The following is a 27,235-nucleotide window of genomic DNA, read 5'->3' as shown; positions in this document are numbered from 1 at the left end:
AGAACATGTATGGTCAATTAGCCAAATGCATATGTATATAATTAGAAACTATAAACTCTATCAATTTTCAGTTTAACATAAGAAAACTATTAAATTAATAGAGTGAAGGAATCTAGCTAAGATTAATAAGCTTTGATTCTAGAAAGAACTACAAATTCCAGCGGAAAAGAAAAGTACTCCAGATTCCAAAAACCAAATTCCTTAATTCTCCAACAACAAATCACAGAGAAATGAAAAACAATAGAAAAATCAAAACAAAATAGCTCGAATCAAGAATCTCAGTCTGAATACATAATTTAGAATAAGGAAAAACAATTATCGCATACTAGCATCTTCTTTTTAGAAAATCAACTGGATTCGATCTTCTGGATTCGATCTTCAAACTCTCGATTAACAAATATATTACTCTATTTAGTAATTCCAAAAGCAATTCGATAAGAATTGACGGTAAAGTTACAGAAGCTTACCACCTCACTGGCACCACCGAAGGAAGACAATCAGATGCTCTTCACCAATTCAAATGTTAAATTGGAGCTCCTCCGCTTCAAACCTGAGACCGAGTGGAGGAGATATCAGGAAGGAATAATGGTAAGGGAAAATATTTACAGAGTGGTTTTTGGTGCTCATTCGAGACAATGACGTTGACGGCTGATCAGAGACGATATAGCTATCAGAGCTTTAAGCGAAAAGGAAGCAAAAAAATTGAAAAATAGCAAATGGGAGTTCTCCTAGAAGGTCTAATAGTGAGTGATGGGAGGAAGTGAGGTGAGAGAGAGAGAGAGAGAGAGAGAGAGAGAGAGAGTGGTTGAGTGAGGATGAGAGTGACAGTGCAAGTGAGAGAGCGGGGGCGACAGGGAGCATGCCAGTTGCTATATTCTCTGATAAGGACACGTGGGGCTGTGACATGGGTTTGAGAGATTTTTTAGTAAAATACTAAAATGGCGCGGAGGGCAAGGCCATCTGATGGTTCGTGATACTTTCTTTTCTCAATCGCATATTCTTTCGGAAGGGAAAGTTTTCTCTCACCCAGGCTGTGTTTGGTAGCCAAGATAAGGAAAGAAAAAAAGTCCTTCGGTTAGGAATTTTTTTTGTACTTGTATGTCTTCATTTAAGATAAGATTTTATTTTTCAAATTCAAGATTCCTCTTGAGAATTATGAAATTTTCTTTTATTTTCTTAAAAATTTTCTTGTAAAAAACACAAGAAAATATGAGAAAATATGAAAAGATAATGAGACAAAAAATAAATGATTACTCAATAATTTCCTATGTGTCCATCTCTCTCTTAAAATTCAAAATTTTTAAAATTTTTTTTCTTTTCTTTTCTTTTCTTCTCTTCTCTTGGTAACCAAACATACATACTCTTTTAATTTTCTCACCATTTCTTTTCTTTTCTTTACTTTTTTAGATTCTTTTTTCTTTTTTTTTTCTTCTCTTGGCTACCAAACATAGCCCCAATGCGAGTTTTCCTTCACCCACTGTGACCTCTTCATCACTTTCGACTCCTAAAGTTGTGGTGCAACAGATATCAAGTGATATCGTGGAGCTCGAAACTCTAATGTTTTTTTTAATTTTTTGATGTGGCTATGAGCTATCGTTTCTCTCCAAATTAAAATGGAAAGTTTTTGTTCAAACAAACATTTTGGTAGCTTGATTTTCTGTACAAATTATGAATTTTTTGTAATTACCTTTTTTCCTTAAAACAAAAAACCCTCCATAGCTACTTTTTTTTTTTTTTACCAATTTTCGCCACCATAGTGGAGGGGGATTGGGTAGCCAATGAGTCCTTGGGGAAAGGGGTCCAATGTGGTGGAGGGGATTCAAACTAAGTACAAATCTCGGGCCAAGCTTTGAGAAGTAAGATGCAAAATAGTCAACTAAGTCACTTTTGGTGGGGCTTTAATTGCTTTTTTTTTTCTCTTCAGAATTCTCATACAAGCATTATATCATCTAAATAAAAATACTTTCTCTTCACCATTTTGGATGAAAGAAATTTCATCTCTTCTCTTGATGGTGGTACAAATATAAGAGTAGAAGTTGAGAAAAAACTATAGTTGTAAAGTAAAAGTTCATGTGGCCGATTTATTCATGTAGCCCATAAAAGTTCCATTTAGTCGAAGTAAAGGAAAATAGCATCAATTTGAATGTTAAAAATGGGAAAAATATCTTTATCCATCTAGGCTAAAAATACCCAGCATGTGGACATAGGAAATTCCAGATGGACGAGGTTCTTTCTTTATCCCAAAAAATAATTAAGAAAATTTTTATAATCATAATTGTAAAACCTTAACTCCCACACACACACACACAAAGAAAAAAAAAAAACCTTAACTATAATTCTTATCATATTTCATAAATATATTTTCAATGTGAAATTTACTGTGCTTTTATAATAAAAAGAAATGGATTGTAAAATAAATAAAATTTGATATAAAAAAAATCTGGTATATTTTGGAGTTAGTTACACCATCACTACTTTTATTAAAGAAAGAAACCCATCACGTGAGGTACTGATTTTAAAATTTTCCACTTTAACATTGATTTGATTCCACTTGCCTTTTAGTTTTGTTTTTTATTCTTTTAAAACGAAAAAATAAAATAAATTCTGAGAAAATAAAACAGCTTCAACATCAATTTTCACCAAGGCCAAGAGTTTTCCCATTTATGGGTTACAAAGTTTTTTTTTTTTTTTTTAACTACGGGTATCCAGGCCTTTGGCCTGACCAGTCCCTTCAAAACATACAGAAATAAAAAAGACTTCATAAGTTAATGTATATCATACAACAAACTAAAAAATTTCCGAAGATCAACCCTTCACATTTCCATGTATTTTTAGCCAATCAATCACATCTTGACAAACCATCCAAACTACTTTATGCGCCCACCCTTGTTCCGTTGCACCTTGAAGGCCCTAGTATTCTTCTTGTACCTCTAATCTTGCGAATTCCTACAAAACCACTATTCCAGGCTACAACAAAGTGAAAGTGAAATACCAATATAGAGAACCATCCTATAGCTCTAGTCGATGCTTCATAACTATCATCACAAATTATAAGACATGAAACTCTTCTAATAACCTACGGTAAGTATCAATGGTCCACACATTGGTAATTTGATTGGAAGATAATGGTAGGAGAGGACACTGAGAGATGAGTTTTAGAACTTTGGCCCATTTATTAATGGTTCAAACTAACAAAGTTGGTATCTAATTCTGTTTACGAAATGCTGACGGAATATGATACTAGGTACATCCACTTGAAATAAAAGGAAAGGGGAAAGTTTTCTGTCCAAGAACATGACCCCACGTACCAACATAGGGGTCAATGGGAATACAATCAAAAGCATCAAAGGGGAGGAATTTGGGCCTTTCATTAGGGGTGGGCAGTCATTTGCCTCATCCTGAGTGTGGCGCCTGAGGCACCATAGTCCTGGACAAAGTCGTTTCCCCTAAAAAGAAATAGCAAGCATAGGAATTAGACAATGTTTATTGGTTTTTAAAAAACTAGAGATCAAGACAAAAGACTTAATAAGTTCATATACAACGGGTGCAAGGAAGAACTCTTATCTTAAATCTAATGGTCCAATAGCCAAGATCCCTTTAAAGAGTTCACAATATAGGAAAAACTCACTTTTGTATTGGCACACGTTCTCTGTGTGTCTATGCATTTGTACTAGTACTATAAATATTATTGTGCAATCTCCCAACTCTAAGTAGATAGAGCCTACCTATCCAAAAAAGGATTGTGAAAATGGCTCAAATTTATCATGTGCTTTCTAGAGACATCACCTTCCATCGTTAAATGGATAATGACTCATTAAGTAATATCAAAAATCAGTTTGATTCGATTGTTACTTCGTTTCATAAATACAAATTTATAAGGGTTTTAGGCTTAATCGATCGATTTTGTCAGTCCAACCAAATTTGGGCTAGAAATTGATCCCCTAGGCCTAGTAGATTAAAATATGGTATTGTTAAAAACAACCAATAACAAACTAAAATCAGGTGCCTCCCCACTTTCCCTAGTTTAGAGTTCCCTGTTCTGATCTATGTAGCAGTTACTAACACTATAGAAAATTTTTATGGGTGAGCTATTAGCATTCTCTTTAAGAGTGAATTGATGCTAATCTCATCTAATTTTTTTTTTTTATGACAAGAGAAAGCATTGTAGCAGTCTCTTGTATTGTTCTCCAAGGATTGAAGATAGCAGAGGACCATGTTTGGGACATTCTGGAAGGTTGGACTAACTCAATAGGACTCCAAAGACTTTTGTTGGATCCAAAACCTACTAATTGGCCTTGGAACAATCTCCTGTTATTTTCACTTAATAAAATTTGTTTCACACCTTCACATGAGGTGATGTTTTGGTTTAGGATGCTAGCATCTATAGTGTTGTGTAAAAGATCTGAAAATCTGGTGAAAGGTCCAATTGTATATACCTTTAATTTTCTAACTCAACGATATTTTCTTCCTTGTTATTAGAAACAATAAATAATGGGTTGTTATTAATGTAACAAGGGTAGGTTACATCTGAAAAAATAACAAAATGGTGAAAAGATCAATACACATTAAGTAATCGGACATTGAAGATCAATTAGGTGGAGTAAACTAGACATTTCATTTTTCTACATTATAATTTCATAATTATATTGTAAATTAACATTTGAAATGTTATTTATGTCATTTCATCATACTTCCTACCTCACTCACTGCCCATCTAGCCCCCTCTCTCATTTCCGGCAAACATCTTAAAGTTGCTATTTGGTGGTAGGGATATTAGGGTTTTCAACCGCTAACATCAAAGTTGCCTCCTCTATTCTGTTGTCTATCCCTCCTCTCCCAACTCCCAATTCCTTCTCTCTTATCTCTCTGAAACCCCCACTGCCACCGCTACTGCTCGCTTTGCTTCGAACAACTCTGTGAGCATTTGGTGCTTGATTCTAAAACCCTAGCAACACCCTGGGTTGTCTTTAAAGTAGGGTGGGGTTTTAGGTATACTTGGTTTCACACCAAGGCCAAAGTTGGACTTCACGTGGTGGTTGCTGAGAGTTCTAAGAACTCCGGCAAGGTGGGTCTTGCAGTGATAATGGTCCTAACAAAGAAGCAAACGAAGCATCTTCGGTTAATTTTGAGTCTCAACCATTAAGGTTTAGAGGAGGCAAAAGGGTAGTTCTAGTTTTGGTTCTGCGCTGCTTGGAAACCTTGACCTCTTAACGATTCCTAGGTATAGCAGAGTCATTGAGCTCAAGTAGCTATACAGAGATAATATAATAATCCAACCTTTCTTCACGGGATTCTGCCAAGGATTAAAGTATCAGTATCGGTCGCCGTATCGGTCGGTCAAAATTAAGATTCGTATCCGAGGGTATCGTATCGTATCGGAGATACGCTAAGATACGCTAAAGATACGCACATAAATGGATAGGGAACATATTTGTATATATTTTTGCATAAAAAAAAAGTTAAAAAAAGCTATATATATATAACATGTAGAATGCATAAATACTTAAGTAGAGGGTACCGTATTGATAGACAAATATATTGAGTTGAAAATTTTCAAAATGATGAGGTTTGAGTTTCTTACAGTTTTTTCTTTCCTCATTGCCATTGCCACTGTGATGAGTACCGTGAAGAGTGTCGTGGTGGTTCAAATCCTTGGTTCAAACTATTTAAAAAAATTAAATTTTTTTTATAGAAGTTGTAGATTAAATGCTTTTAAAGAACATATAAAAAATCAACAAAGTGTGGACCAATATATTTGAGTAGATCTAAGAAATAAAAAAAAAAAAAAATTGAAACCCTCACTTTTTTGGGGAAAAAATGTGGGTTTCATTTGAAATCATGTATTTAGTAATTATAAGCTATGACATTATTTTTAAGAGTTGAATGAACTAAATTTTCTAAAAAAAAAAAAATTTTGGGGAATTTTCTTTCTTTTTTTTTTAATTAATTTTGGAATAAAAAAATTAAAAATATATATTTTTTTGAGAAAAATCAAAAATTTTCATGGGAATTGTAGAACACTTGTTTTTACATAACATATAAAAAATCTAAACATTTTTAACCATTGAGCATGAGTAGATCTAAGAAATTTGAAAAAAATTGAAACCCTCATTTTCTCTTGAAAAAAGTTTGTAAATCCTTATAAATTCAATGATTTCATGTAATAATGATGCACAAAATATGATTCTAAGTATGATGAACCTTAGATTTATAAAAAAAACTTGAAAATCTAAGGTTACAGTTGAAAAAAGTGAATAAAGATTCAAGAACTTACTATTCAAATGTTTCAACTTTCAAGTTCAAGCCTTCAAGGTTCTTCTTGGACTATGTTTTTCTCCTTCTTTGAACCATTTACTTCCACAATGTTTCTTTCAATCTACCATTTGAGTCTCCAAAAAGGTGTGGGAATCAAAGGGGAAGAAAGAAGAAAAATATAGAAAACTGTTGGTGAGAATTTGAAGTGTTTGTTTCAAACAACAAAAGGCACATTCACACTTAAGTAGCCGTATCGTACCGATACGGTACGATACGGCTCGATACTGCATGATACATTCGATATGTACCGATACGGTATCGATACATACCGATACTCTCGGGAATTTTCATATTTTCAAAAGTTCGTATCGTAGAGTATCGTACGTATGGTACCGATACGGTACGACACGATACGATACATTGATACACAAAAGATGGCCCAAAATTCCCCGTAGCGTATCGGTATGTATAGTGCCGATGCCTACCGATACGGATACGTATCGGCCGATACGGCACGATACGCACTGATACTTAAAACCATGGATTCTGCTAATTCATATAATAACATTGTAAATAAACAGAAAACAATCATTTGGTTGGGTGATCTGCTCTCAAGATTGTTACTTCCTGGATAAAAGAGGTTGAAGAATGAATTTTTATGAGATGTAGGACCCGTCTGATTTTGTTTCCAGAAACAGTTTTTTCGTTTTCTTGTGTTTAGAAACAGAAAAACACCCCAAAAACTGTTTGATTTTTCTGTTTCGTTTCACTTGTTTTTGGAAATAGAAATAGAAATTTATGTCTACTTCTATGTTTGGAAACATGAATGGAGAAACAAGTAAGACTTGTTTTTCTGTTTCTAGAAACAAGTGGGAGCGATAAAAATTATGAAAAATCCGATACTTCACACTCAACCTACCCAAACTCCCACCCACTGTTGAAACTTCTCACTATCCAAATGCAGCGATTCCAACCTAGTTGTGCGAAGCTCATAGTTTCAAATTGCCTTCATCCTTCTGAAGCTCATCTTCATGAAGCATACTTGCCACTCCAACGTCATGCCTTCACTCGTGAGTTGCATTCTTATAATGTCGTGCCTTCACCCTTGTCTTGAACTCGACTACACTGTTAAAAACGTTTTAGGAAACAGAAAAATCAAACACCTTTTTGCATTTCCAAAAATTTTTTCTTAACATAGAAACTGAAAAACCATTTCTGCTATTTCTAGACACAGAAACAGGAGAAACAAAATCAAACGGGTCGTAGTCTATCCTGGTTTGATTTAATCTTTGCATAAAAAAATGAGGCATCGTAATAAGTGAACTGGTAGAACGTTCTCCTTTCAGGGAGATTTGGGGCAAATCACTTCCATGAAACTTCCCGACTAATGACCTAGAATGTTGTTGAAGTGTACTTCTTTCTAGTATTCGCCAGCCACTTGAAAATGGCCTTTGGCTTGTTGTTGGAAACAACGGAGAGAGGCTGGGTTCGTTCATGGTTGGAGTCGAGAAAGATGTTGGGGAGATGATTTCTGGAAGGTGATGGGTTGTTCAATTACTATTTAACACTTCATTAAGAAATTTGTTGAAGTAAGTGGTTTTCTTCATTTTTTTTTTATATATAATTTCCAACAACAAATGTGATTTTATTCAACTATCCCATGTATTTGTTTCAATCGAGTCCCTTATTGTAGTTTATGAGTTGATGTCATGCTATGTTTGGATAAATGTTAATAATTTCTCTAAAATGGAATAAATAAATAAATAATTGAAACTAACTAGACTAATAACTATCGTTTTCAATTTGGCTTTGATAGATCGAACACCTTATCGGTCTAGCTTGATATATGCAAAAAGAAGACCAAAATCGACTGAACAACATTTTGACACCTCTATGTACATGCTTCCATGCCCTCTCTCCTCCTTGACCTTGTGGCCCCTTATATACAAACCTTGAGCCACTCACTCCTATGTGTCTATTGGGGTGAGCATGAAAGTTTCCATTACACATGAGCAACATATTGATCTTGTCCCAAAAATTAATAAGAAAAAATGGTTTTGAGCTGCAACTACAGGGTATTATGCTAGCACCCTTCCTCTTTCTCTTTCCAGCCTCAAATTAAATGACCTTGTTTCGCTTTTATGTATGAAACAGTTCATCCACGTTTCATTAGTGCACTCATTTTAGTCCTCTATGTTTTTTTATCAGAGAGTCAAGATAGGGATAGGTATGCTAGTGGGTTGCCTTGGAATCTTGCGTGCTAGCGGGATTTTAATCGTAGGATTTGGTTGTGGACACTATATTTTGTCACTCTTGGAAGGGCTATGCAATAATGAGTTGGGAACCTCCTGAGACGCGGAGAGACCTTGTATTTATGATCAAGGTCTTTTCATAGACCTAGGTAGTGTACCTTTGCGTCCATGCTGGCATAGAATGGTAAATAATTGAACACAAAATGTTTTAAAAAAATGATTAAGGGTTTGACATGCTTAGAATTGACCAAGACCACCCCAATAGAACATAGACCGGTCCCAAATTGAGCCAAAACCCCAATTAGACTAGAGGCTCAAATCGATGCCGAATGCACTCTTGCCGATGTTATTTACATCAGCCAATTGCAGATTATGTCGGGTTCTACAATTTTATAGGGATTTGGTGAATCTTCTACCATATCTCGTTCAAATCTCATACTTGATACCCAAGACACGTACCAAGACACACACTAAGACCCTAAGACACATAGAAGACTCGAGAAACACATGTAAAAAATTTGTTAATTGCTTACACCCTATGAGAGTATACACTTCATATACAAAGACGCAAATCTTTCCCCCAAGCAAGGAAGGAGATCACACTTTTAAAGCTTCTTATGCTTGCCTTGGTGGCCAAGGAGCCTCTAACTATAAATATATGACCCCTCCTACATTTTGGAGACCCCATACAATCACACAAATTCATGCTTGACCAATTCAATCCAAACCACTGAGATTCTTATAGTAGAATTGCAAGGAACTGGTGTTGAACTTCTCATCAGTCTGAGTTTGTATTGCTCACACCAGAGCATATGCCCTTCCAACCATAAACACCCTTCACAAAAGTTGCAGGGGGGGTAAGTCCTCTTCCTTTTTCTTTTACAGATTGACATTTCAAATTTGTGCTCCTCATTATCATACTTTTACTGAGCACAAGTCATTGTTATCCCAAATAGGGCAGCAGTGAAGTGCAACTAGTTACACGTCTCTCCATAGGGTTTTTCACAAATTTTTCTTCTTAAAAATTGTAGATTTGATCATTTTATAGCTTCTGTGATTTTTATACAATTCTATTTGCTATTTTTATCGAATTAATATCCTCGTTGGCCGATGCAAAATTGAGATTTCCCTTTGATAGAATCTCGTATTGCAAGTCTGCTTAAATGCATTTCCTTGAGATTTTTTGTAAACCTTTATTCTTTCCAAAGTGTTCACTTTGATGTCTTCCACTTTATCTGATTTTATTGGATTTTTACTATTTTATTTCAATTTTCTGCCAATGGTTTTCTCACTGCTTTTCTCTTTTGTTTAGCATTTTCAAGCATTACATCTTTTTCCTCTATTGTATGTTCAACATTTTGATTATTTAGCCTACATGATCATGTTGATTGTATACAATGGCCTTTAACCCTATATTCAATTTTACTTACACTATGCTCCGTGAGACGAATGTTAGTGTTAGTTTTGTCTCTATTCTCTACTCTTTTGCATGTTAGCTTTACATTCATAAAAAATAAATAAATAAAACATTACATTTAGTTTACTAATCATATAGAGCGGCTGGATGAGGGTATATGGATTTGGACATTTTTCTTATACTTTTGACTGTGTTTCCTTTTCAATGTATGCGTGATTATGATGCTTATGAATACTCAAAACCTAGACGGTTAGTTCAATAACTTATGCCAACCTAGGGTTGAAGGCTGATTTTTTACTGGGTGAACCAAGGTGCATGCCTAACCCCTTCTTTGGACCGCAACCTACAATGAATCCTAACCCATAGTTAGACAATTTAGATGGAGTCATTTCAATTAGTTACGGGTCCTAGAACCTAATCTAGGTGGCGACTCCTGTTCAATAGAGACCAACCATTCATTTTTCAACAAAAGAAAGGAGGGAAGGAGGTCCATGAAACTGTGCCAGTTCTCATATCGATTATCTTTTTCCCTTCAAGTATTTTGAAAGTTACACATTGGTAACTTATAATTACAAAAAAGGAGGAAAAAAAATAGTCTATGATGAAGGTAAGTTGCGGTGAAGTGAATGAGGCATTCAACGCACGACACTTAGCGGTGTGAAGATTGATGGTGAGGATGGAAAAAGCCTAGACTTTCCCCCTTTGACCCATCACTGTGCCGGTTGCTTTATGACCCACACGACTAATGGGTTTTAACCCAGGTTCAAAAATCGATTTCCACAGTTCATCTTCTTCTTCCTTTCTCCTATCAAGCCGTCGAGTACCAAATCGCCTGGTCTTCTAAAACCACTAATCTTAGAGCAACCTTGCCATCAACTGGATCGATTTGTAGAAGAAGAAAGGGCCAGTACTCCCAACAAGGAAGAGTTTTATGAAGAAGCTAATGTTTGTTTGTATAGCTCAATTCATGGTTGTTTCTTACTCTAATATTTATTTCAACTAATCATAAAGAGGGGTTTGTAAGTTTTGTTGACTTAAAATCCTAAGTACATATATATATATATATATTTCATGGTAAACATATATCCATATTTTTTACTTACATAGTGACCATATTAAACATATATTGTAACATTGCTGTACACATTTTATTATGCCAGATTTTTAGAAGTGTTATTACGATCTGGCCATTCAATTGTCATACGTATTCATTCTTGTATCATTTTCGTCTGAACTTACTAACTAGGGCAATTTACATCAATCTCCCCTCGCGTTTGCCTATATTACATCCTCCCCCCTTGAATTTCGTTTATTACATTTTAACCCAAAAACCTGACACCGTAATAGAGTTGCTAATTTTAGAACGCAAAAAGAAATAATTACCCTTCTTTAAGTCTTCAACCCCAAATTTCCCACTTCTTTTCTTCACCATCTATGAGGAACTCAGTGAGATAATGACCCATTTTTCCGAAGGCTATGAAACCCAGATCGCCATATGTGCGTACTTCATCGGATTCATCATCAGATGATGAAGAAGAAAGAAGCTAATTTGTAACGAGGAGAAGCATACAGTAGTAAATGGAGTTAGACTCAAAAGGCTATGCTTCAATGAATCGAGAGAGAGGTTTTCGAGGATTTCTGTTATTGGGCTCTTCAACTCAGAGTTGGAGGTGTTGGAATATGAACATTTAGCTGGTGGTGACTCATCATCAGACAACCCATGGGAGGGTCCAGATCTGGACACACGCGTCCCAAGTCTGGCTCCTCATTAACATAGATTTGGTTGATTTCATCAAAGATAATCTCCTTTCCATCTTCGACATCCCAACTGGTGGTGGCAATGATAGTGGCCGTCATTCTACAGGTATCTCAGCTAAATTTGTAGCACTATAAGGTTCCTTGCTCCCTGGGCATACTGCACCACCCGTCTTAACAACATCTATATAGCAATCCTTGCATATCTTAAAATCGCATTCACAGGGAAGGACGTCTTGTCCTCGCTCATCAGTCATGGCTTTCCCATCACACCCATGTATAGCACAAGAAGTTCCCTCGGCACCAGCCATTTGGGGATGGTTTGCTTCAGATTCACTCACCTTATCCATGAGATGAGCTCGAGTAACACTGTTGAACCCACCAGTGAAAAGAGAACTTGACACATACTGTTCTTCAACCTTTTGTGAGATGGATGGATCAAAGGGCCGGTTATCAGGACTGGTGGTATGTGCACAATATAGTTCATGTATTCAGCATTACTAAGTTCATTATCAAGGTCATCCCTTGAGGACCTAACGTAGCGCCCCGACGAAGTTCTCCGAGCGAAAGTGACATGTGGAGGAAGAGGAGGCTTTCGTTGTCGTGTTTCAGAAGCATCGGATGCTATTGATAGATTCGATCTATTTAGCTGGAACTTTTTGGACGCCATAGAAAAATCCTACCAGATGCTGAAATTTCAGATCTTGTACTCTTGTAGAAACATAAGAGAGCGCTTAGATTGATCAACAGTAAATTCAACCTCAAAATTTGGGGTTGAAGAGTTAAGAAGATGAAGAAGGGCAATTATGTACTTTTGTATTCTAAAACTAAGACCTCTCTTACTGTGTTAGATTTTTGGGTTTAAATGTGTTAAATGAAATTTGAAGAGGGAGGACATAATATAGGCAAACATGAGGGGAGGTTGATATAAATTGCCCTACTAACTATGATGACAATTTATTTATTTTTTGGGTGCAAACTTGTCCCATATATATATGGGAGGGGATAGGGTTGAAACATGGCCGGGTTTCTGAAAACACTAACCTAACCCTAGGTCCCCAAAACTCAACTCAACCCAATCCTAACCCAACAGTTCATGCTCAGGGCCAACTCTATCAGGCTCAGGGTTGGGCCGGGTTGGGTCGGGTTGACCCTAGTTGGTCTTCTTAGTGGAATCACATTCCAGTAAGTACGATCCAATTCCGATTTCAATTCTAATTCCAATTCTTCAAACCATTCCGCTACCTTCAAACTCTGAAAAACATTGATCGTATTTGACCCTCCACCTCCTAAATTCCTCAAAGTGCTAGCATGTACTAAGAGGCTAAAGAGAAAGAGTCCCCTTTACTAATGAAGTTCTCTTGTTGGTTTTTCAAAAGCTTCAAAAAGCTTCCTTGTCCTGTTTTAGTTACTTTTTTCATTCATACAATAGGATGCAATGACATTATGGGTTGACTTAAATCTTAGCCACAATGGAAGTCCAGGTTGAGAATTGTCACCAAATCCCCAAATGGGCCAAGCCCAACCCAAAATATTAGGTAGGTGGAGTTGTTTCCTGTTAAAATGTGCAATGTTTCAAAAAAAAAAAAAAAAAAAAAAAAAAAAAAACTCAATGTTTTCGATTCCATTTACTACAATAGAGAACTCAAAAGTGAATGCAAATTCCAATGTAAGAGAGAAACAAGACTTGTTCTTCAGTTGAAAGTTTAAGAAATTAAAGTCCAATATTCCATGTCATCAAGAAGACACCATAGCCAACCATGAAACCGGATGGTCCAAATCTTTATCCATATAATGACCTATCAAAATAATAAAAAAGAAAAAAAAGAAAAAAAAGGAGAAGAAGAAATGAGATTAAAAATTCTCATACAAATTAACAATAACAACACAAAAACAACAAAGGTCTCTCTCTCTCTTGATACATGATAAATAGGGTAGTTTGCTTTAAGTCAGATTAATAATATCACCATCACCAGTAATAATAGGATTAGACTCAGGGCAGGTTAGGGTCAGGCTGAGTTTTCTATGCCTCAACCTAGGCCCGACGCAATCTCACACAGAGTTGGGTTGGGTTGGGATCTCAAGACAGATTAGAGTGGGTTCGAATCGACAAGGTTAAACTGATACCTCTAGGAAAGGGTATCGTCATTCGTTGCTAGGCTGCGTCGTTGGGCCTCGTGGCCTTGCACCAACGCATGGGCATCCGTTATTCCAAATGGAGTGGGATCTTTAGTTGACGGTTCATGGCAGTCATTTCGCCCTTTTATGTGTCTAGACTCTAGGCGTGCGCATCATGCCATGCGGTGTTAGCTGATTTGAGTCCGGTCAGGAGTCGCGACATTTTCCCGACGGGGAGACATTTCGGATTTTAGGGTTTAAGCAGGGTTTTTCTTCCCGATCGTCTGAAACACACTGAGTGGGAATCCATGAAAAGATAAATTTCTTCAGAAAAATGCGGGGATTCACTTTGGTTTCCCGATCTTTTGCGCGCGGCTTCTGCACATCATCTAATACCGATAAGATCGTAGCTGCTGTGTTGTTCGAGAGATTGCCGGTAGTCATTCCTAAGATCGACCCTGTCATCTACGCGTTTCAGGAATTCTCGTGAGTCCTCCTTTGGTTCTTCCCTGTTTGTCTCCCGAGGCTTAGTATTTCTTTTAATGAAGAATGATTGGTGACTGTTAATGGTGCTTCTCGATCTGCTTTATATTACTGTACGCTCTATCTTCGTCAATTAAAAGGAACTTGCTAAAGTTCTCTTACTCTTGAATGCCTTGTGTAGGTTCAAATGGGGGCAGCAATATCGACGGAAATATCCGGATGAGGTCCTAACAAAGTCTGAATCTAGGTGAATTGTCGTTGATTGACCTCTTTGTTAAATGACGCTTGATGTCTATCGTTTCATTCTATATGTAACTTTTTTTCTCTTCTTTCTTCGTGGGAAGTTGATTTGAGTTGAGCCAAGGTCCAATTCCTATTCTGTTATTAGCCCTATCAAGAAATAAGGAAAGGGAATTGGATGGTTAAATTTTAGTGGACCAATCAGTCATTAACGGGCAAGGTTGCCTTGGGATGAACGTGGTGATCATGGTTCAACTAGGAGCACCAAGAATGAGGGAATTCAGGAATTGCGTCCATCATACTGGGTAAACAAACAACAACAACAAAAAGCACATACCTAAGAACCTCATCGTGCATGTCTCTAGTTAAATCATCCATAATAAACACAAATAAATAAGGTGCCTAAAGTTGATCATTGATGTAACCCAGTTGTAATTGGGAATTCACTTCCTTGATCCCTCACAGTTTTTATTGTAGTCACCACACCATTATGCATATCTTTAACTATGTCTACATATGTACTTAAAAGTTAAAAACACTTCTCTTCTCTAATATTTGCTTGGTCAACTCTCTAGGGTCTCTGTCATATGATTTTTCTATGTCAATAAAGATTATATGGAGATCCTCTTTGCATGCTCTAAATCTTTCCATTTTCTCTATGGTAAGTAAATAGCTTCTGTCATGGATCTTCCCAGCATCAAATCAAATTGGTTCTCTGAATAGTAGTTTCTTGTCTTGAGCGAATTTCAATAATTCTCTCCCATAATTTCATAGTATAATTCATTAGTCTTATACTATTATGCCTATATAATTATTGCGGTTTTGAATGTCACCTTTAATTTTATAAGTTAGAACCACAATGCTTCTCTTCCATTAATCTAGCATTTTCATTGTGCTCATAATCTTATAAAATAGCTTGGTTAGCCAAGATAAACCATAAATTCCTAAGCTCTTCCACGCTTTTATTGGACCTCCATTTGGACCTGTTGATACCTTGCCTACTTTTATCCTCGTTGAAACTTCTTTTACTTCAGGCAGCTAAATTTTTCGTACATATGTACGACATGTGATGACATGATGTGTAATGCAACCTTTTAAGTCACCATTACCTGAAATGTTTTTATTTAGTAGGTTGTAGAAATAATCGTTCCATCTCTCCTTAATATCCTCATCAGTTATTAGCACATTACCATCTTTACTACATTTAGCATGGCTAAATTCTCTACTCTTCATTTCCCTCATTTTAGTTATCTTATAGATAGCTTTTCCCCCTTCCTTTATGTTCAAATTGTTATAAAGATTTTCATATTTTTGTCCTTGCTTTTCTCACAATCTTCTGTCATTTCTGATAAATTTAGATCTTTTAGATCCTCTACATCCTTAGTCTTTTGCCACATCTTAAAACTTGCTTTCTTAGCCTTAATTGTTGCTTGATTCTCATCATCTCATCGCCAAGTCGCCCTAGAGGAATGATTGTTTTTCTTTCGATTCACCTGGGTCATCTTTGGCAACCTTCTTGATACAAGAAGTTATCTCATTCCACATTGTGTTAGTGTCTCCATCAAAGTCCCATCTTCCTTGTATGACCAACTTATCAATAAATAATTTTAAGATGTCTTCTTTTAAGCTCCACCACCTTATCCTAAGGCAAGTAGGTTCACATTTCTTAAGATTTGGCATTAGGAGACACATATTCATGACCACTAATCTATGTCGTGTGGTTAGGCTCTCCTCCTGTATAACCTTACAATCTTTACATAAAAACCTATCGGACCTACTTGTTAGAAATAAATCTACTTGCCTACTATGATGCCCATTCTTGAAGGTAACTAAATGATCCTCTCTCTTTTCAAAGTATGTGTTCACAATGGATAGATCATAAGCCATAAAAAAATCTAAAATTAAACTCTCCTCATATCTCTCTCCAAAACCTATCCTCTATGTACACCTTCATAGCCTCTATGATCTCTCCGAACATGTCCATTTAGATCATCCTTGGCCCCTATATAATATTTTCCCCTTGACTAAAAGCTTGCACTGATCCATCCATATGTTCCTAAAATTGTAAATTACTTTCATCCAATTCTTCTTGGGGTGCGTAAGTGCTAATTATAATTTACACCCTCTTTATCCAACACAAGCTTGATGGATATAATCCTATTACCAAATCTTTTAACATCCCACCACATCATTTTTTAAATCTTTGTCAACTATTATGCCCACTCTGCTTTTATTATTTTTATCCTCTATATAGAAAATCTTAAAATCATCCAACTCCTTGGATTTTTTACCCTTCCATTTAGTCTCTTGAATATAAGTTATGTTAATCCTTCGTCTTCTCATAACATTAACAATTATAGACTCTTATTTGTTAAAGATCCTATGTTCCAAGATGCTAATCTAATCCAAAACTTTTGGACTACCTTCTTTACCCGCACTCGTCCACGGTGCGACTCAAGAGTCGAGATCTCAGTTTTGAACTTGGTTTTGTCAGACTTGAAACTGAGACTTCCCAGATCTCATTTTGAGGTTTCGACACCGGGTTTCATGGGGCCTTGGGTTGAAACCTAGGGTCAAAACTTGGGTTTCAACAATGGGGTTTTGACCTTAGTTTCATTTTGGCCAAGCCCAAAACCATTACAACTCAGATATTTTCGTCCGCTTCGACTGAGATTTAGTTCCATGTGTGCGAGAACCCTTGCCTACTTGTCATTGCATCTGGACTCCAATGCGGTGCATCACTTATAGGGGACATCCTAGCTAACCTTTGCTTACTGTTCACAAAACCCTGGTCAAAATGTAGCGTGTTGCTTACGGGGGACACGGGGGATGCCCTAGCATAAGGTAAAAAAATATAAGGTTCTAGAATCCATGTGAAAAGGGTTTGGCTAAAGTTTTTTTGGTGCCAGCTGCTGACCTGACACACCAACCCTCCTCACTTTATCTGGGCTTGAGACCGACTAAGAAACATTGGCGGAGGTAATGTGTCAAAAATTTGTGCATTACGAGAGGTCCTTGTACTATCTTTTTTCCAATATCCATTGTCTTTTTTTTTTTTTTTTTTTTATTTCAAGATGCAATTTTTAGATATCATTGCTACTGTGGATGGTTTGTAAAGATGCAATTTTTAGATACCATTGTAGGCTATTTTTGGGAAAATAGGATAGTTTAACCCCTCTCATTAAATCATCCTTAAAATGGCTTTTCAGAAATTCTATCCAATTGGCCTTGAGAATTTGGTCTGAGCATAATATCTCAGTTAAGTCGCTCCTAATGTAGGACTAGATTTGAAAGTTCAAACTAGACTCAAACTGCAGGTAACTTTTAAACCAAAGAACAACCAGAACCAGCCTATCAACATAACAGAAAAATCAGAATAATATATCATAGTCCAGTGGGCTATCGACTTCAATATGGCAGTACTAATCAGGTCAAACCAACAATCAGACATCAATAATCAGAACAACTCAAATCAACATTTTGGACAAAAATTAGAATCGACCTGATGCAGCACCGACAAAGGTTTAAGAGAAGACCCAAGACCAAGGTTGACCCAAGTGGCTGATTGGGTCAACCATATCTAGTCCTGGTCCAAGACAGCCCACGGTTTGGGCTGCTGATTGGGATATTAGTCACTTATTAGTTCCTAATTTACTTTCTATTTTCAGTCTTAAAATTAGTTTCGAATTTCAAGTCATTGCTAGTTTCTAATTTCTTAGTTTACAATTTTTCAGTTTTAGTAACTTCATATAAGTAGTTTTTAGTAACTCAGATTTAGTAACTCTGAGTTGCCATGGTTTGTAAACCTTCCCCATCATTATAAATAAAGGAGAGGACTCTTTTATGGGCCACGATTTTGACAATTAAAAAAAAAAAACTTCATGTTGCTGCCGCTGGGTGATCTCCATGGCTATACCTTTCTGTTTTATCAAGGGTTAGGGCTTGGTGTGTGATCCGATCGACACTTTGCGGCGAGAACTCCGGGTGGGTCTCTTTGTTATCTGGTTTTCTTAGTGGAATCTCTTCTCCAGCAGTTTAGATAAGTGCTCATTCTGTAGAAATTCTGGATTGCATTCTTTGTTCTTCTTCACTGTCGGCCTCTTCTGTTTGGGAAGTTTTGACCACCTGATGTCCTGAGATTTTGATCAAGTGTTAGGCTGAACCAGAAGGGAACTCGATCCCAGTTTGGTGCTGATCAGACCATTTTCTGGTCTGTTTTATGGGTTCTTATAATTCTGGCCGATAGGATATCTGCCCAGAATTTGATTTTTGTTTTAAAATCTGTGTTGAAGATTGACTGTTGCCTTTGTTCTCCAATGGACTGGGACTTATAATCATTAATTAGGTGTGCTTATTAGTTCCTTAATACTGCTCTGTTGAAGTTCCTGAAGTGTTAGGATTGATTACCAGATTTCAGAACCTGCTGTCCAGATTTGAGTTATGATTTCTGTTGTGTTGCTGTGAATTTCTAGACTGTTAGCATCTGTTGATCTGAGCGTAATGGAGATCTTATATTGTTATTAAAGTTCCTGATTTAGTCCTAAGACTGCTGCTGAATTATTTCGATTCTGTGTTGCTGTTCATTGATATTGATTGTCAATTCTGGTTTGTTGTTGAAGTTTGATTTTCTGCTATATATTTGCTGCTGGGTTTGGTTGTTCTTTGGTCTAAAAGTTCCTGCAACTTTGGGTCTAGTTGGGTGTCCAATCTAGTCTTACATTACAATCAGAATTGGAGAAATACTCATATCTCAAGATCCCGTGGTCTGATTGACTTGAGAACAGGGTCAAACCTCTCTTTTAATACACCCAACAATCGCTCAAAAGGGGAGGGCCATCGGCTGGCTGGATCTTCAAAACAAAGTAGGGGTGGTAGGGAGAAATCTGGAGATTTCCAGTACCAGAATTCAATCACAGTTTCAGATCTCTTACCTGATTTGAGGAACCTTGCACTAACCTTGAAAATAATAAGAAGAAGAACTTGAAGAAACCTCCTGGACTTCACGCCGCAAGGAGTCAATTGGATCGAACACCAATTCTAACACTTTGATCAAACACAAAGCACACTCAAAGAACAAAACGCAGAAGCATTGTTTTTTTTTTTTCATAAATCGTGGGCTCAAAGTGAGACCCCTTTCCTTTATTTATAATGATGGGGGGGTGTTTACAATTTAGAAACTCCAAAAGCTACTAAAAACTGAGTTACTAAAATTACTAACATGTAGTTACTAAAAACTCGAATTGTAAACTAATCATATTAGAAACTACTTATAAACTGAAATTAGAAACTAATAATAGACTGAAATTAGAAACTAAAGTAGCAACTAATTTTAGAAACTAAGAAACCCCATCAATGCCCAACTAAAAAGGAAACTATTGAAAAAATGAAACTAACTAGTAATCCCGTACTCGATCTTAGAGCCCCTCTTTTAGATCCATAAAAGTGGCCCAATATACTCCAAACCACATGGATTGAAGGCCCAACACATATACAATCAAACCCTAGGCTTATTTCTAATAAAACAAGTCTATTTTGGTTATTAATCTGCATCAGCTCCGTATTTGTAGACTGAGGGGCGTAACGGCGTTCAACTTCTAACTTCTAAGAAACGTGAAGCATCCTGTGAGATGTTGTAGATATGGTGTTTGGTATAGTTCCCTAGCCTGATCCATGATTCACTTTGTTAAAATGCTTCTAGGAACAAGACATGTATTAGATTGTTCTGCCCCAGTTGTCTGCGGTACAGATCTGATTTCCTGGCCCAACAGTCCAATGTAGTGTATTCTTCAAAAACTGTTGGCCTGTTGGAATTTTTTGGTTTGTGTTCAAAATGGTTGTATTGTGATCTGGTCTCTTGCTTCCTCTAAAATACTGCTTTGCTTATCTTAGCGATTGCCTCTAGTTGTGCAGCTAATATGCATGTTTCAGTTAAAACTTGATGAGCTTATTAGTTTCGTGTGCAAAATTTAATTATAATTTCTATACAATAGCATTGACTTCTAGCACTTCAGTAACCTCTCCTTCTAATGCACTCCTCAAATATTTTGCTTGAAACATTTTTTATCAGGGGAAAAGGAGACTACCAGATCGATTATGTTCCAGCTCCGCGAGTCACTGAAGATGACAGGACAAACAACAGAAGGTAAAGAGTGGATTTATATATTACAGTACCAGTTGGATATGTGTTTATTTATTTTTGCTTGGTGTAATGCTTTCCACATGTCCATAGTCACTGAATAGTTTTATGGGAACTTCACAACCTGTTTAAGGAGGCTTTTACCTTTTATCGGCAGTTATTTTAGTGCTGCCATTTCCTTTCAGTATTTCTTATGTATGCGCCAATTTTGTTATCCATTGGGGGATTTCCTCTAATTTTTTCCGATTCATATACTAATTATTTTGTTGGTTCTAAAGTCTATGTAAACACTTATCTTTGATAAATAAGTCCATGTGAATTCTTTTGGACACTATTATTCAGTTACTACCCATCTTTTAGGGAAGCACAGTACCTGGTTATGCATGGTGATTCTGCATATTTATTCTAGGGTGTCAACTGTCACGACCTTAGTGTTGGTGCATTATGTGATCCTTCTCCATTCGATGCACACAAGGGTGTGTTTGGCTTGAGGGCCTTTGTGGCCACATATCCGGAAAAGAGGGTGAATGCATGCACAAGGTGTGGCAGATTTGTAAGGATGGAACGGTACTGTGGAGGCATGCCTGTGTGAGGGCTGGTGGCAAGTCCTTATGCCTATGGGAGCACACGTGTGTTGGTGTGTGCATGGGCCATAGGCTAAGGAAGGGCTGTGTGAATGGCTCATGTGCCATGGGCGTGTGCATGATTGTGTTCTAGAGCATAGTGCTCATGGACTATGGAGGCAGGCATGTGCAAGGCTCGTTGGGGCACAAGGCATGGCATTTTGGTGCATTGGATAGGAAGCCATTTGCCTAGTGACTTTTCATACTTCATCAATATGAAGATTTGAGGGGGTCCAGGTTTCCTTCTGAAAAAGTGTAAAAGGCTTAAGAGTTGCCTTGAGGAAGGGTGGTGTGCCTCACCCTCCTTGGTGCCATGGCCCGTGAAACCACAAGCAAGGCTTGGTGGGCAAGGTGACTATCACTGTGTCACATGGAAGGAATTGTGTGCGGGGTTTGTCTTGTTGTGCATGCATCAAAGCACATGTATTCCATGAGTGGACACTATGGGTGGGCACTCATCAGCTGAAGCGGGTTGTGGGTGTTTCCCTTATAGGTGTGCTTACTAGTGGGGACCATGCTCAGCGGAAGGCACTAGCATGGTGCACTGCCAGGTAGGCAGTGGCTTGGGATTGTGTACGCTACTAACTCCAACTATGCAACGATGCGACAATGGCACATGAGCTTGAGCGAAGTGGCTATCCTGTGCCCTGCATGCAGGTGTGCTTGTCCTTGGCATGGCTGGGGTTCTGCCTGCTTTGGGCATGTCTATGTGGTGCTTGCTTCTAGCAAGCGTGGGTGACAGTGGTGGCACTACATGGGTGAATGCACTGTAGGACTAACCAACCTTTGGTGTGTATTTTCAGGAGCCATGGTGCTCCAGGGCTCATTTGAGTATGCTTTGACAGGAACCCAAGGTGCAAACAAGTGAGGGTGCGACATGGCTTGTGCCAGGATATGTGACCCCTGTGGTTGGGTTGAGACAAGGGAACCGATGTTGTTGGATGAGCGTCTATGCTTGACACAAGGAGCTATCTTCTAGGGTGCCAAGCATGACTACTATATTTGGCCATAAGTGAACTGCCACGTGGAATTTATAGCATGTGTGGACTGTGTGGTAGAAGGTTTCTGGGTTTGGGCTTGGTGGAACCCTGCTTGTACTCGAGGAATTTTAATATACTGCATAGATATTGCACACCTTAGTCATTTAACACATTGTGCGGTTTACTTATAAGTTCATCTGTAGCTAGGAATCAATCTTTTGCAGAAACTGGAGGAGTATTTAAATTGTGTCAATGGAAATTGGTTCTGAATATTGTCGTGGAATTTCTGTGTATAGTTTCATTTGCTGAATGGTTTGTTTTCGATAATAAGGTGATTATAGTGTGGTGGACAGTTGACTTTTATCTTCTCCATGGCAGTACTTATTGGGCTTCTGCAGGAAAACATGTATCCTGCTCCGTATGCAAAGGAGCTTTAATATACGGCATATTATAGTCATTTAACACAATTCAGGCAGCTACATTACTAGTTCATTTGTAGCTAGGAATCATTCTTATGCCAAAATCGGAGGCATACTCTTGAAAACTTGTCTGATTTGTGCTGTCATTGAAAAATAGCTCTGGATATTATATGCTTATCCTACAAATATCTAATTCCTTTCTTCTTAATGTTTTATGTTCAACCATCTTTAAGGTCATTACAGAGGGCACTGGACAGACGACTTTATCTTCTCCTCTACGGTAGTTCTTATATGGCTCCTGGAGGAAAACCTGTCTGGCATTTTCCTGAAAAGGTGTACGAGTCTGAAGAGACCTTGCGTAAGGTAGTACAACAATTCCCTTTTTCCCTTTTTTTTTTTTTTTTGAGTGTGTGCAGTGTTAACTTGATTATTTGCACCCTATATTTTTTTCAGTGTGCCGAGTCAGCATTAAAATCCATTATTGGAGACCTTTCCCACACGTATTTTGTTGGGAATGCTCCTTTTGCACATATGGTTGTACAGCCAACAGAAGAAGTTCCTGACCTTCCATCATTCAAGGTATCTATTTTGGAGTTACCTATACCTATGTGTTTTCTGGCTCCAGACATGATTCCTATTATTATTTCTTCTTTATTCTTGACATTCTTCTTGATGGGCAATGCTCTTGTTTACATTCTTTTCAAAACATTTCTTATTTCGCCTTAGGAAAAAAATGAAGAAAAATATCTCTCTTTCTCTGAAAAGGTTGTATCTAGTGCACGAGGCTCTCCCGCAATGGTGGGGTCTAGGGAGCGTCATAATGTAGGTAACCTTAACCCCACTTCGAGGAGAGTTTCCGACATGAACCTGCAACCACTAGGTCACAATGGAGCAACCTTATCGTTGCGCCGAGGGTCAGCCCTCTAAAATTATCTTTTTCTTCATTCTCAAAAAGGGTTGTTGGGGGGGGGGAGATTTTTTAATATTGCTGCAAGGTGGTGCTAGTTACTTCTTATATTAGCGATTGTATTAAATTATACTTGAAGTCTGTTATGTGTTGGTTTAGTTCCCTGCCCTTAAACTTTCTTCCGTGGCTTGGATTTTCTTAACCTTAAGGACCTGAGGAAAATTATATTTACTGTCAAATCCTCAAGTAGAGTGAAGGACCTTTTCTCTTTAGTGTTTGAATCTGTTTTTGAGTATAAATATTTTTAAGGGGATCCAACATTGTACTCGAATTTTGGTTAATGAGAAGCTTCGTCTTTGCTGCCTATCGTGTATGTTCTTCCTTGTGTTTATCAAGCTGTGATTGGTACCAGTCAACACCTTGCGGCCCAGGTGCTGTTGTTCTTGCTCTATTATTCTTTTAAGGCACTGTTTGTTATTCTGTCCACTCTTGCCATTCATCAATCCTATTCTCACTGGAATTGCCAAATTGAAGGTGATTTAGGTTGCTGATCTCGGTTCTGATTTCAGCACTGTTCTTTTGACAATATCCCCTTTCAGATTCTGTTTTTCAATTTCTCGAATCTGTTGAATACTTGCAATCCTACCTCAAGTAGGATTACTCTTAAAACCTGAAACCCTGGATTCGATACATGCTATTGTCTGTATTGTTGGTTCTGAAATTAAAAGTATATACTGGTATCCTGTTGGGTTTATAAATTCTGCAATATGTTCTTTAATCAGGTACTAGTTCGATAGATTTCCCCCTTTCCTAGTGTCAATAGGAATCCTTTAAATTCTCTGTTCTAACTATTGGATCTGGCTGAAAACTTTCAGCAAGGTTTACACCTGCCAAGAGGAGAACTCAACCTGATTTTTCGATTTCATTCTATATACCTTATTCTATTGCTGGAATTTTATGTCTCTGTTATCTATTCTGTTTTAGTATTGGTTTATTATTTAAATCAGTACTACATTATGCACCCTATCTATGGTCCTGGATTTTTAATGTTTTGCCATGAGGTAAAGTCTGTTTGGGTTGAAACTTGACATGTGAACTGGTGACCTTGGGGTCTACCTGGTCACAAAATTTCATTATCATCCAACCTACCACATGGTAGGGAACTAGGTGCTTGTCCAGCTTTTCAGCTCTTGTGATGGGTCTAATGAAGGAAATCGCTGAGTGATTCTTTCCGAAAATTCAGCCTTAGGCCATAATATGGTTAATATGAGTGGATGTGCAAGATGTATTTAAGAAAAAAGGAATTTTTCACACTATGTCAAGTAGCTGATAAGGGATGTGCGGTCATACAATCTAAGAAAAACGCAATTTCTAACAATTCCTGTTTAAGGAGTCACTTAATCTTGGCAAGGATGTTATTTGGAGTCACAAATCTGACTCATTGAAGTGTGGTACTGATATCCCTTAACGAGCTCATATTAGGAGGTGAAATGGCCTTCTGATTACTAATAATGGTTGAATGATCCATGCCCATCAAGAATTGTTTCTTTTTATGTTGCTGGTTCAGAGATTCTCCTGTACCATTGTTAACGCTCCTTGGTGTAGGTGCTATTCACTGATTAGTTGTCCGTACAATTTCCTCTCTTTAGTTTCTTTCCATTACAACAGCTTTTGAGAATGTGAATAGATCCCTTTTTCTTGCCAAATAATTTCCTTCTTGTTTTGTGCTTAACCCGGTCTGGCGCAGAGGTTCTTTTTCAAGTCACAAGTAATTGCTGCCAACAAGTACCAGATTGGAAAATGTGAGGATCATGTATGGGTTACCAAGGATGAATTAATGGAATATTTTCCAGAGCAAGCTGCCTTCCTTAACCAGATGATTATTAGTTGAGGCTTCTGCTCCCCATCTTCAAGCACTCATCAAAATTTGTGGAAACTATTTTCTCCAGTGAGTTCGAGCTCTGGAAAGCTTAATCATCCGTTGCAGTAATCAACGAGGATTTCATGCTCTGGACAAGTATTGAATTTGAAGGTCTTGAGGATTCAATTGTATGTTCATCGTATTGGAATTATTTATGGACTTTTCTATTCCTGTACACTTGTTTGCTAATCAAGTAAACAAAAGTTTTGCAGAATAAAAAGGGTTTAATTTAAGGTGACAATGTCTTGTGCAATTTTTTGATGCAACATTAGGAACTGCCGTTGGGTAATGCTCTACAATATATATTTTGGGTTCCCCAAAATTTAATTATGAATCTCCTTTTCATGTTGCCTTCACTTAAAAAAAGAACAACCCAGTGCACGAAGCTCCTACTACTAGGTCTAGGAGGGGCAAGCCTCAAGATTAGACTGACACAATATTGACGGCTCACATTGCATGTGTTCTCAACCCTTAGCAACACGTCGTGTTGGGACATTTTTGCCTTGGTAAAATTACCGAATGTCATCAGATGGAGATGACTATAAAATACAAAGTGACTTCTTTTGTAATCTTAGCTACTTCATCTACTCATTTTAAGTTGAATTGTACCAATGAGTTACTTGATCCTCTTATCACATGGACTAACCCATGTCTTGCTTTAGGAAAATAGTGAAGATTTATACTTTTTTTTTTGCTAATGACAGGTATCCAGGCCTTCGGCCTGATTAGTCCCGTGAGCCCATACTGATCCCACAACCGTATGGATCGGGTCATTCCAGAATTGAATGAGAACCATTCAACTTTCACTGAAAGCAGTGAAAAGCATTAAACACCCCCGTGTGAGGGGCCCAAGGTGTGCCTAGTGGGAGTCAAACATAGGACGTCCGAGTTGACGGCTCGTACCAAGTTCATTGCTCACCAATTGCGCTACCCTCTTGGGTTGAAGCTTTATACTTCACTAGGCATAGTGATGGAAAAGAAAACCCATAAAGAAACTATAAAATTGGTATTAGTCAGAGGGAAGTATGTGACAACCTACATTCTAAGGATACAGGAGTTGTGTGAATAAATTGGCAAAAAAGGGAACTAAGTACATATTATGTAGAAAGAGTATTGTTACAATCCTAGATACCTTGTAATCAAACCAAAAGAAAAAGAAAGAAAGAAAAGAAGAGAGAGGCACAACCGAAGGAGACTCTCCAAAAGATGAGAAGAGACCTACGATCTTACCAGAATGGTTTGATCGTAGATTTTTCCTAACCTTAATATTTTTTCATAAGAATGAAAATACAAGAATACCCCCAAGACATAAAGAAGTAACCCTAACTAAAAGTACTGAGCCGATAGGACAGAATTGACCTTATCGGTCAAAGGAACTAGTGCTAATCCCGATAGGGATTAACGTCAGTCTCAACACTCCCCCTCAAGCTGAAGCATACACATTACCTATGCTCAGTTTGGTACAACTATTACGAAAAGTAGGAGCAAACAAAGACTTAGTGAACATATCGGTCAACTGATCTGACGAAAGAACAAAATGGGTCTCAATCAGTTTCTTTAGAATAGCATCACGAACAAAATGACAGTCCACCTCTATGTGCTTGGTCATCTCGTGGTAGACGGGATTGCTAGCAATGTACACCGCAGCTTGGTTGTCACAATACATCTTCATAGGCTTGGTCACGGGAAATCCCAACTTCAAGAGTAAAGATCGTAGCCACATCAACTC

The 27,235-nt window shown here is 37.5% G+C and overlaps 2 protein-coding genes across 2 annotated transcripts in view; one reads left to right on the top strand and one right to left on the bottom strand.

Moving 5' to 3' along the window:
• The window catches only part of LOC122071245 (alpha-glucan phosphorylase, H isozyme-like), a 22,524-nt gene extending 10,743 nt beyond the window's left edge, over window positions 1-11,781 (bottom strand). The window contains exon 1 of the mRNA XM_042635569.1: window positions 11,671-11,781. Within this exon, the coding sequence (XP_042491503.1) occupies window positions 11,671-11,781 (111 nt within the window). The remainder of the gene's footprint in view (window positions 1-11,670) is intronic.
• Window positions 11,782-13,851: 2,070 nt separating this feature from the next.
• Window positions 13,852-25,747, top strand: LOC122071257 (39S ribosomal protein L46, mitochondrial). Its single transcript, XM_042635580.1, has 6 exons — window positions 13,852-14,283; window positions 14,462-14,527; window positions 20,588-20,662; window positions 22,912-23,041; window positions 23,132-23,257; window positions 25,333-25,747. Exons 1-6 carry the CDS (start codon window positions 14,132-14,134, stop codon window positions 25,474-25,476), a joined length of 693 nt encoding a protein of 230 aa, XP_042491514.1. The 5' UTR covers window positions 13,852-14,131; the 3' UTR covers window positions 25,477-25,747.
• Window positions 25,748-27,235: the final 1,488 nt, after the last annotated feature.

This window comes from Macadamia integrifolia, unplaced genomic scaffold (assembly GCF_013358625.1).
Source record: "Macadamia integrifolia cultivar HAES 741 unplaced genomic scaffold, SCU_Mint_v3 scaffold_198A, whole genome shotgun sequence".
In the NCBI taxonomy this organism is placed as follows: Eukaryota; Viridiplantae; Streptophyta; class Magnoliopsida; order Proteales; family Proteaceae; genus Macadamia; species Macadamia integrifolia.
The sequence above is the reverse complement of the archived record's forward strand: the minus strand, read 5'-3'. Positions and strand labels throughout refer to the sequence as shown.

Excerpts from the sequence above, each read along its gene's own strand:
- LOC122071257 (XM_042635580.1), top strand. The coding sequence starts at position 14,132 with ATGCGGGGATTCACTTTGGTTTCCCGATCTTTTGCGCGCGGCTTCTGC. Across the intron at positions 14,284-14,461 it reads TACGCGTTTCAGGAATTCTC|GTTCAAATGGGGGCAGCAAT; the intron begins GTGAGTCCTCCT and ends TGCCTTGTGTAG. Across the intron at positions 23,042-23,131 it reads CTGAAGAGACCTTGCGTAAG|TGTGCCGAGTCAGCATTAAA; the intron begins GTAGTACAACAA and ends TATTTTTTTCAG.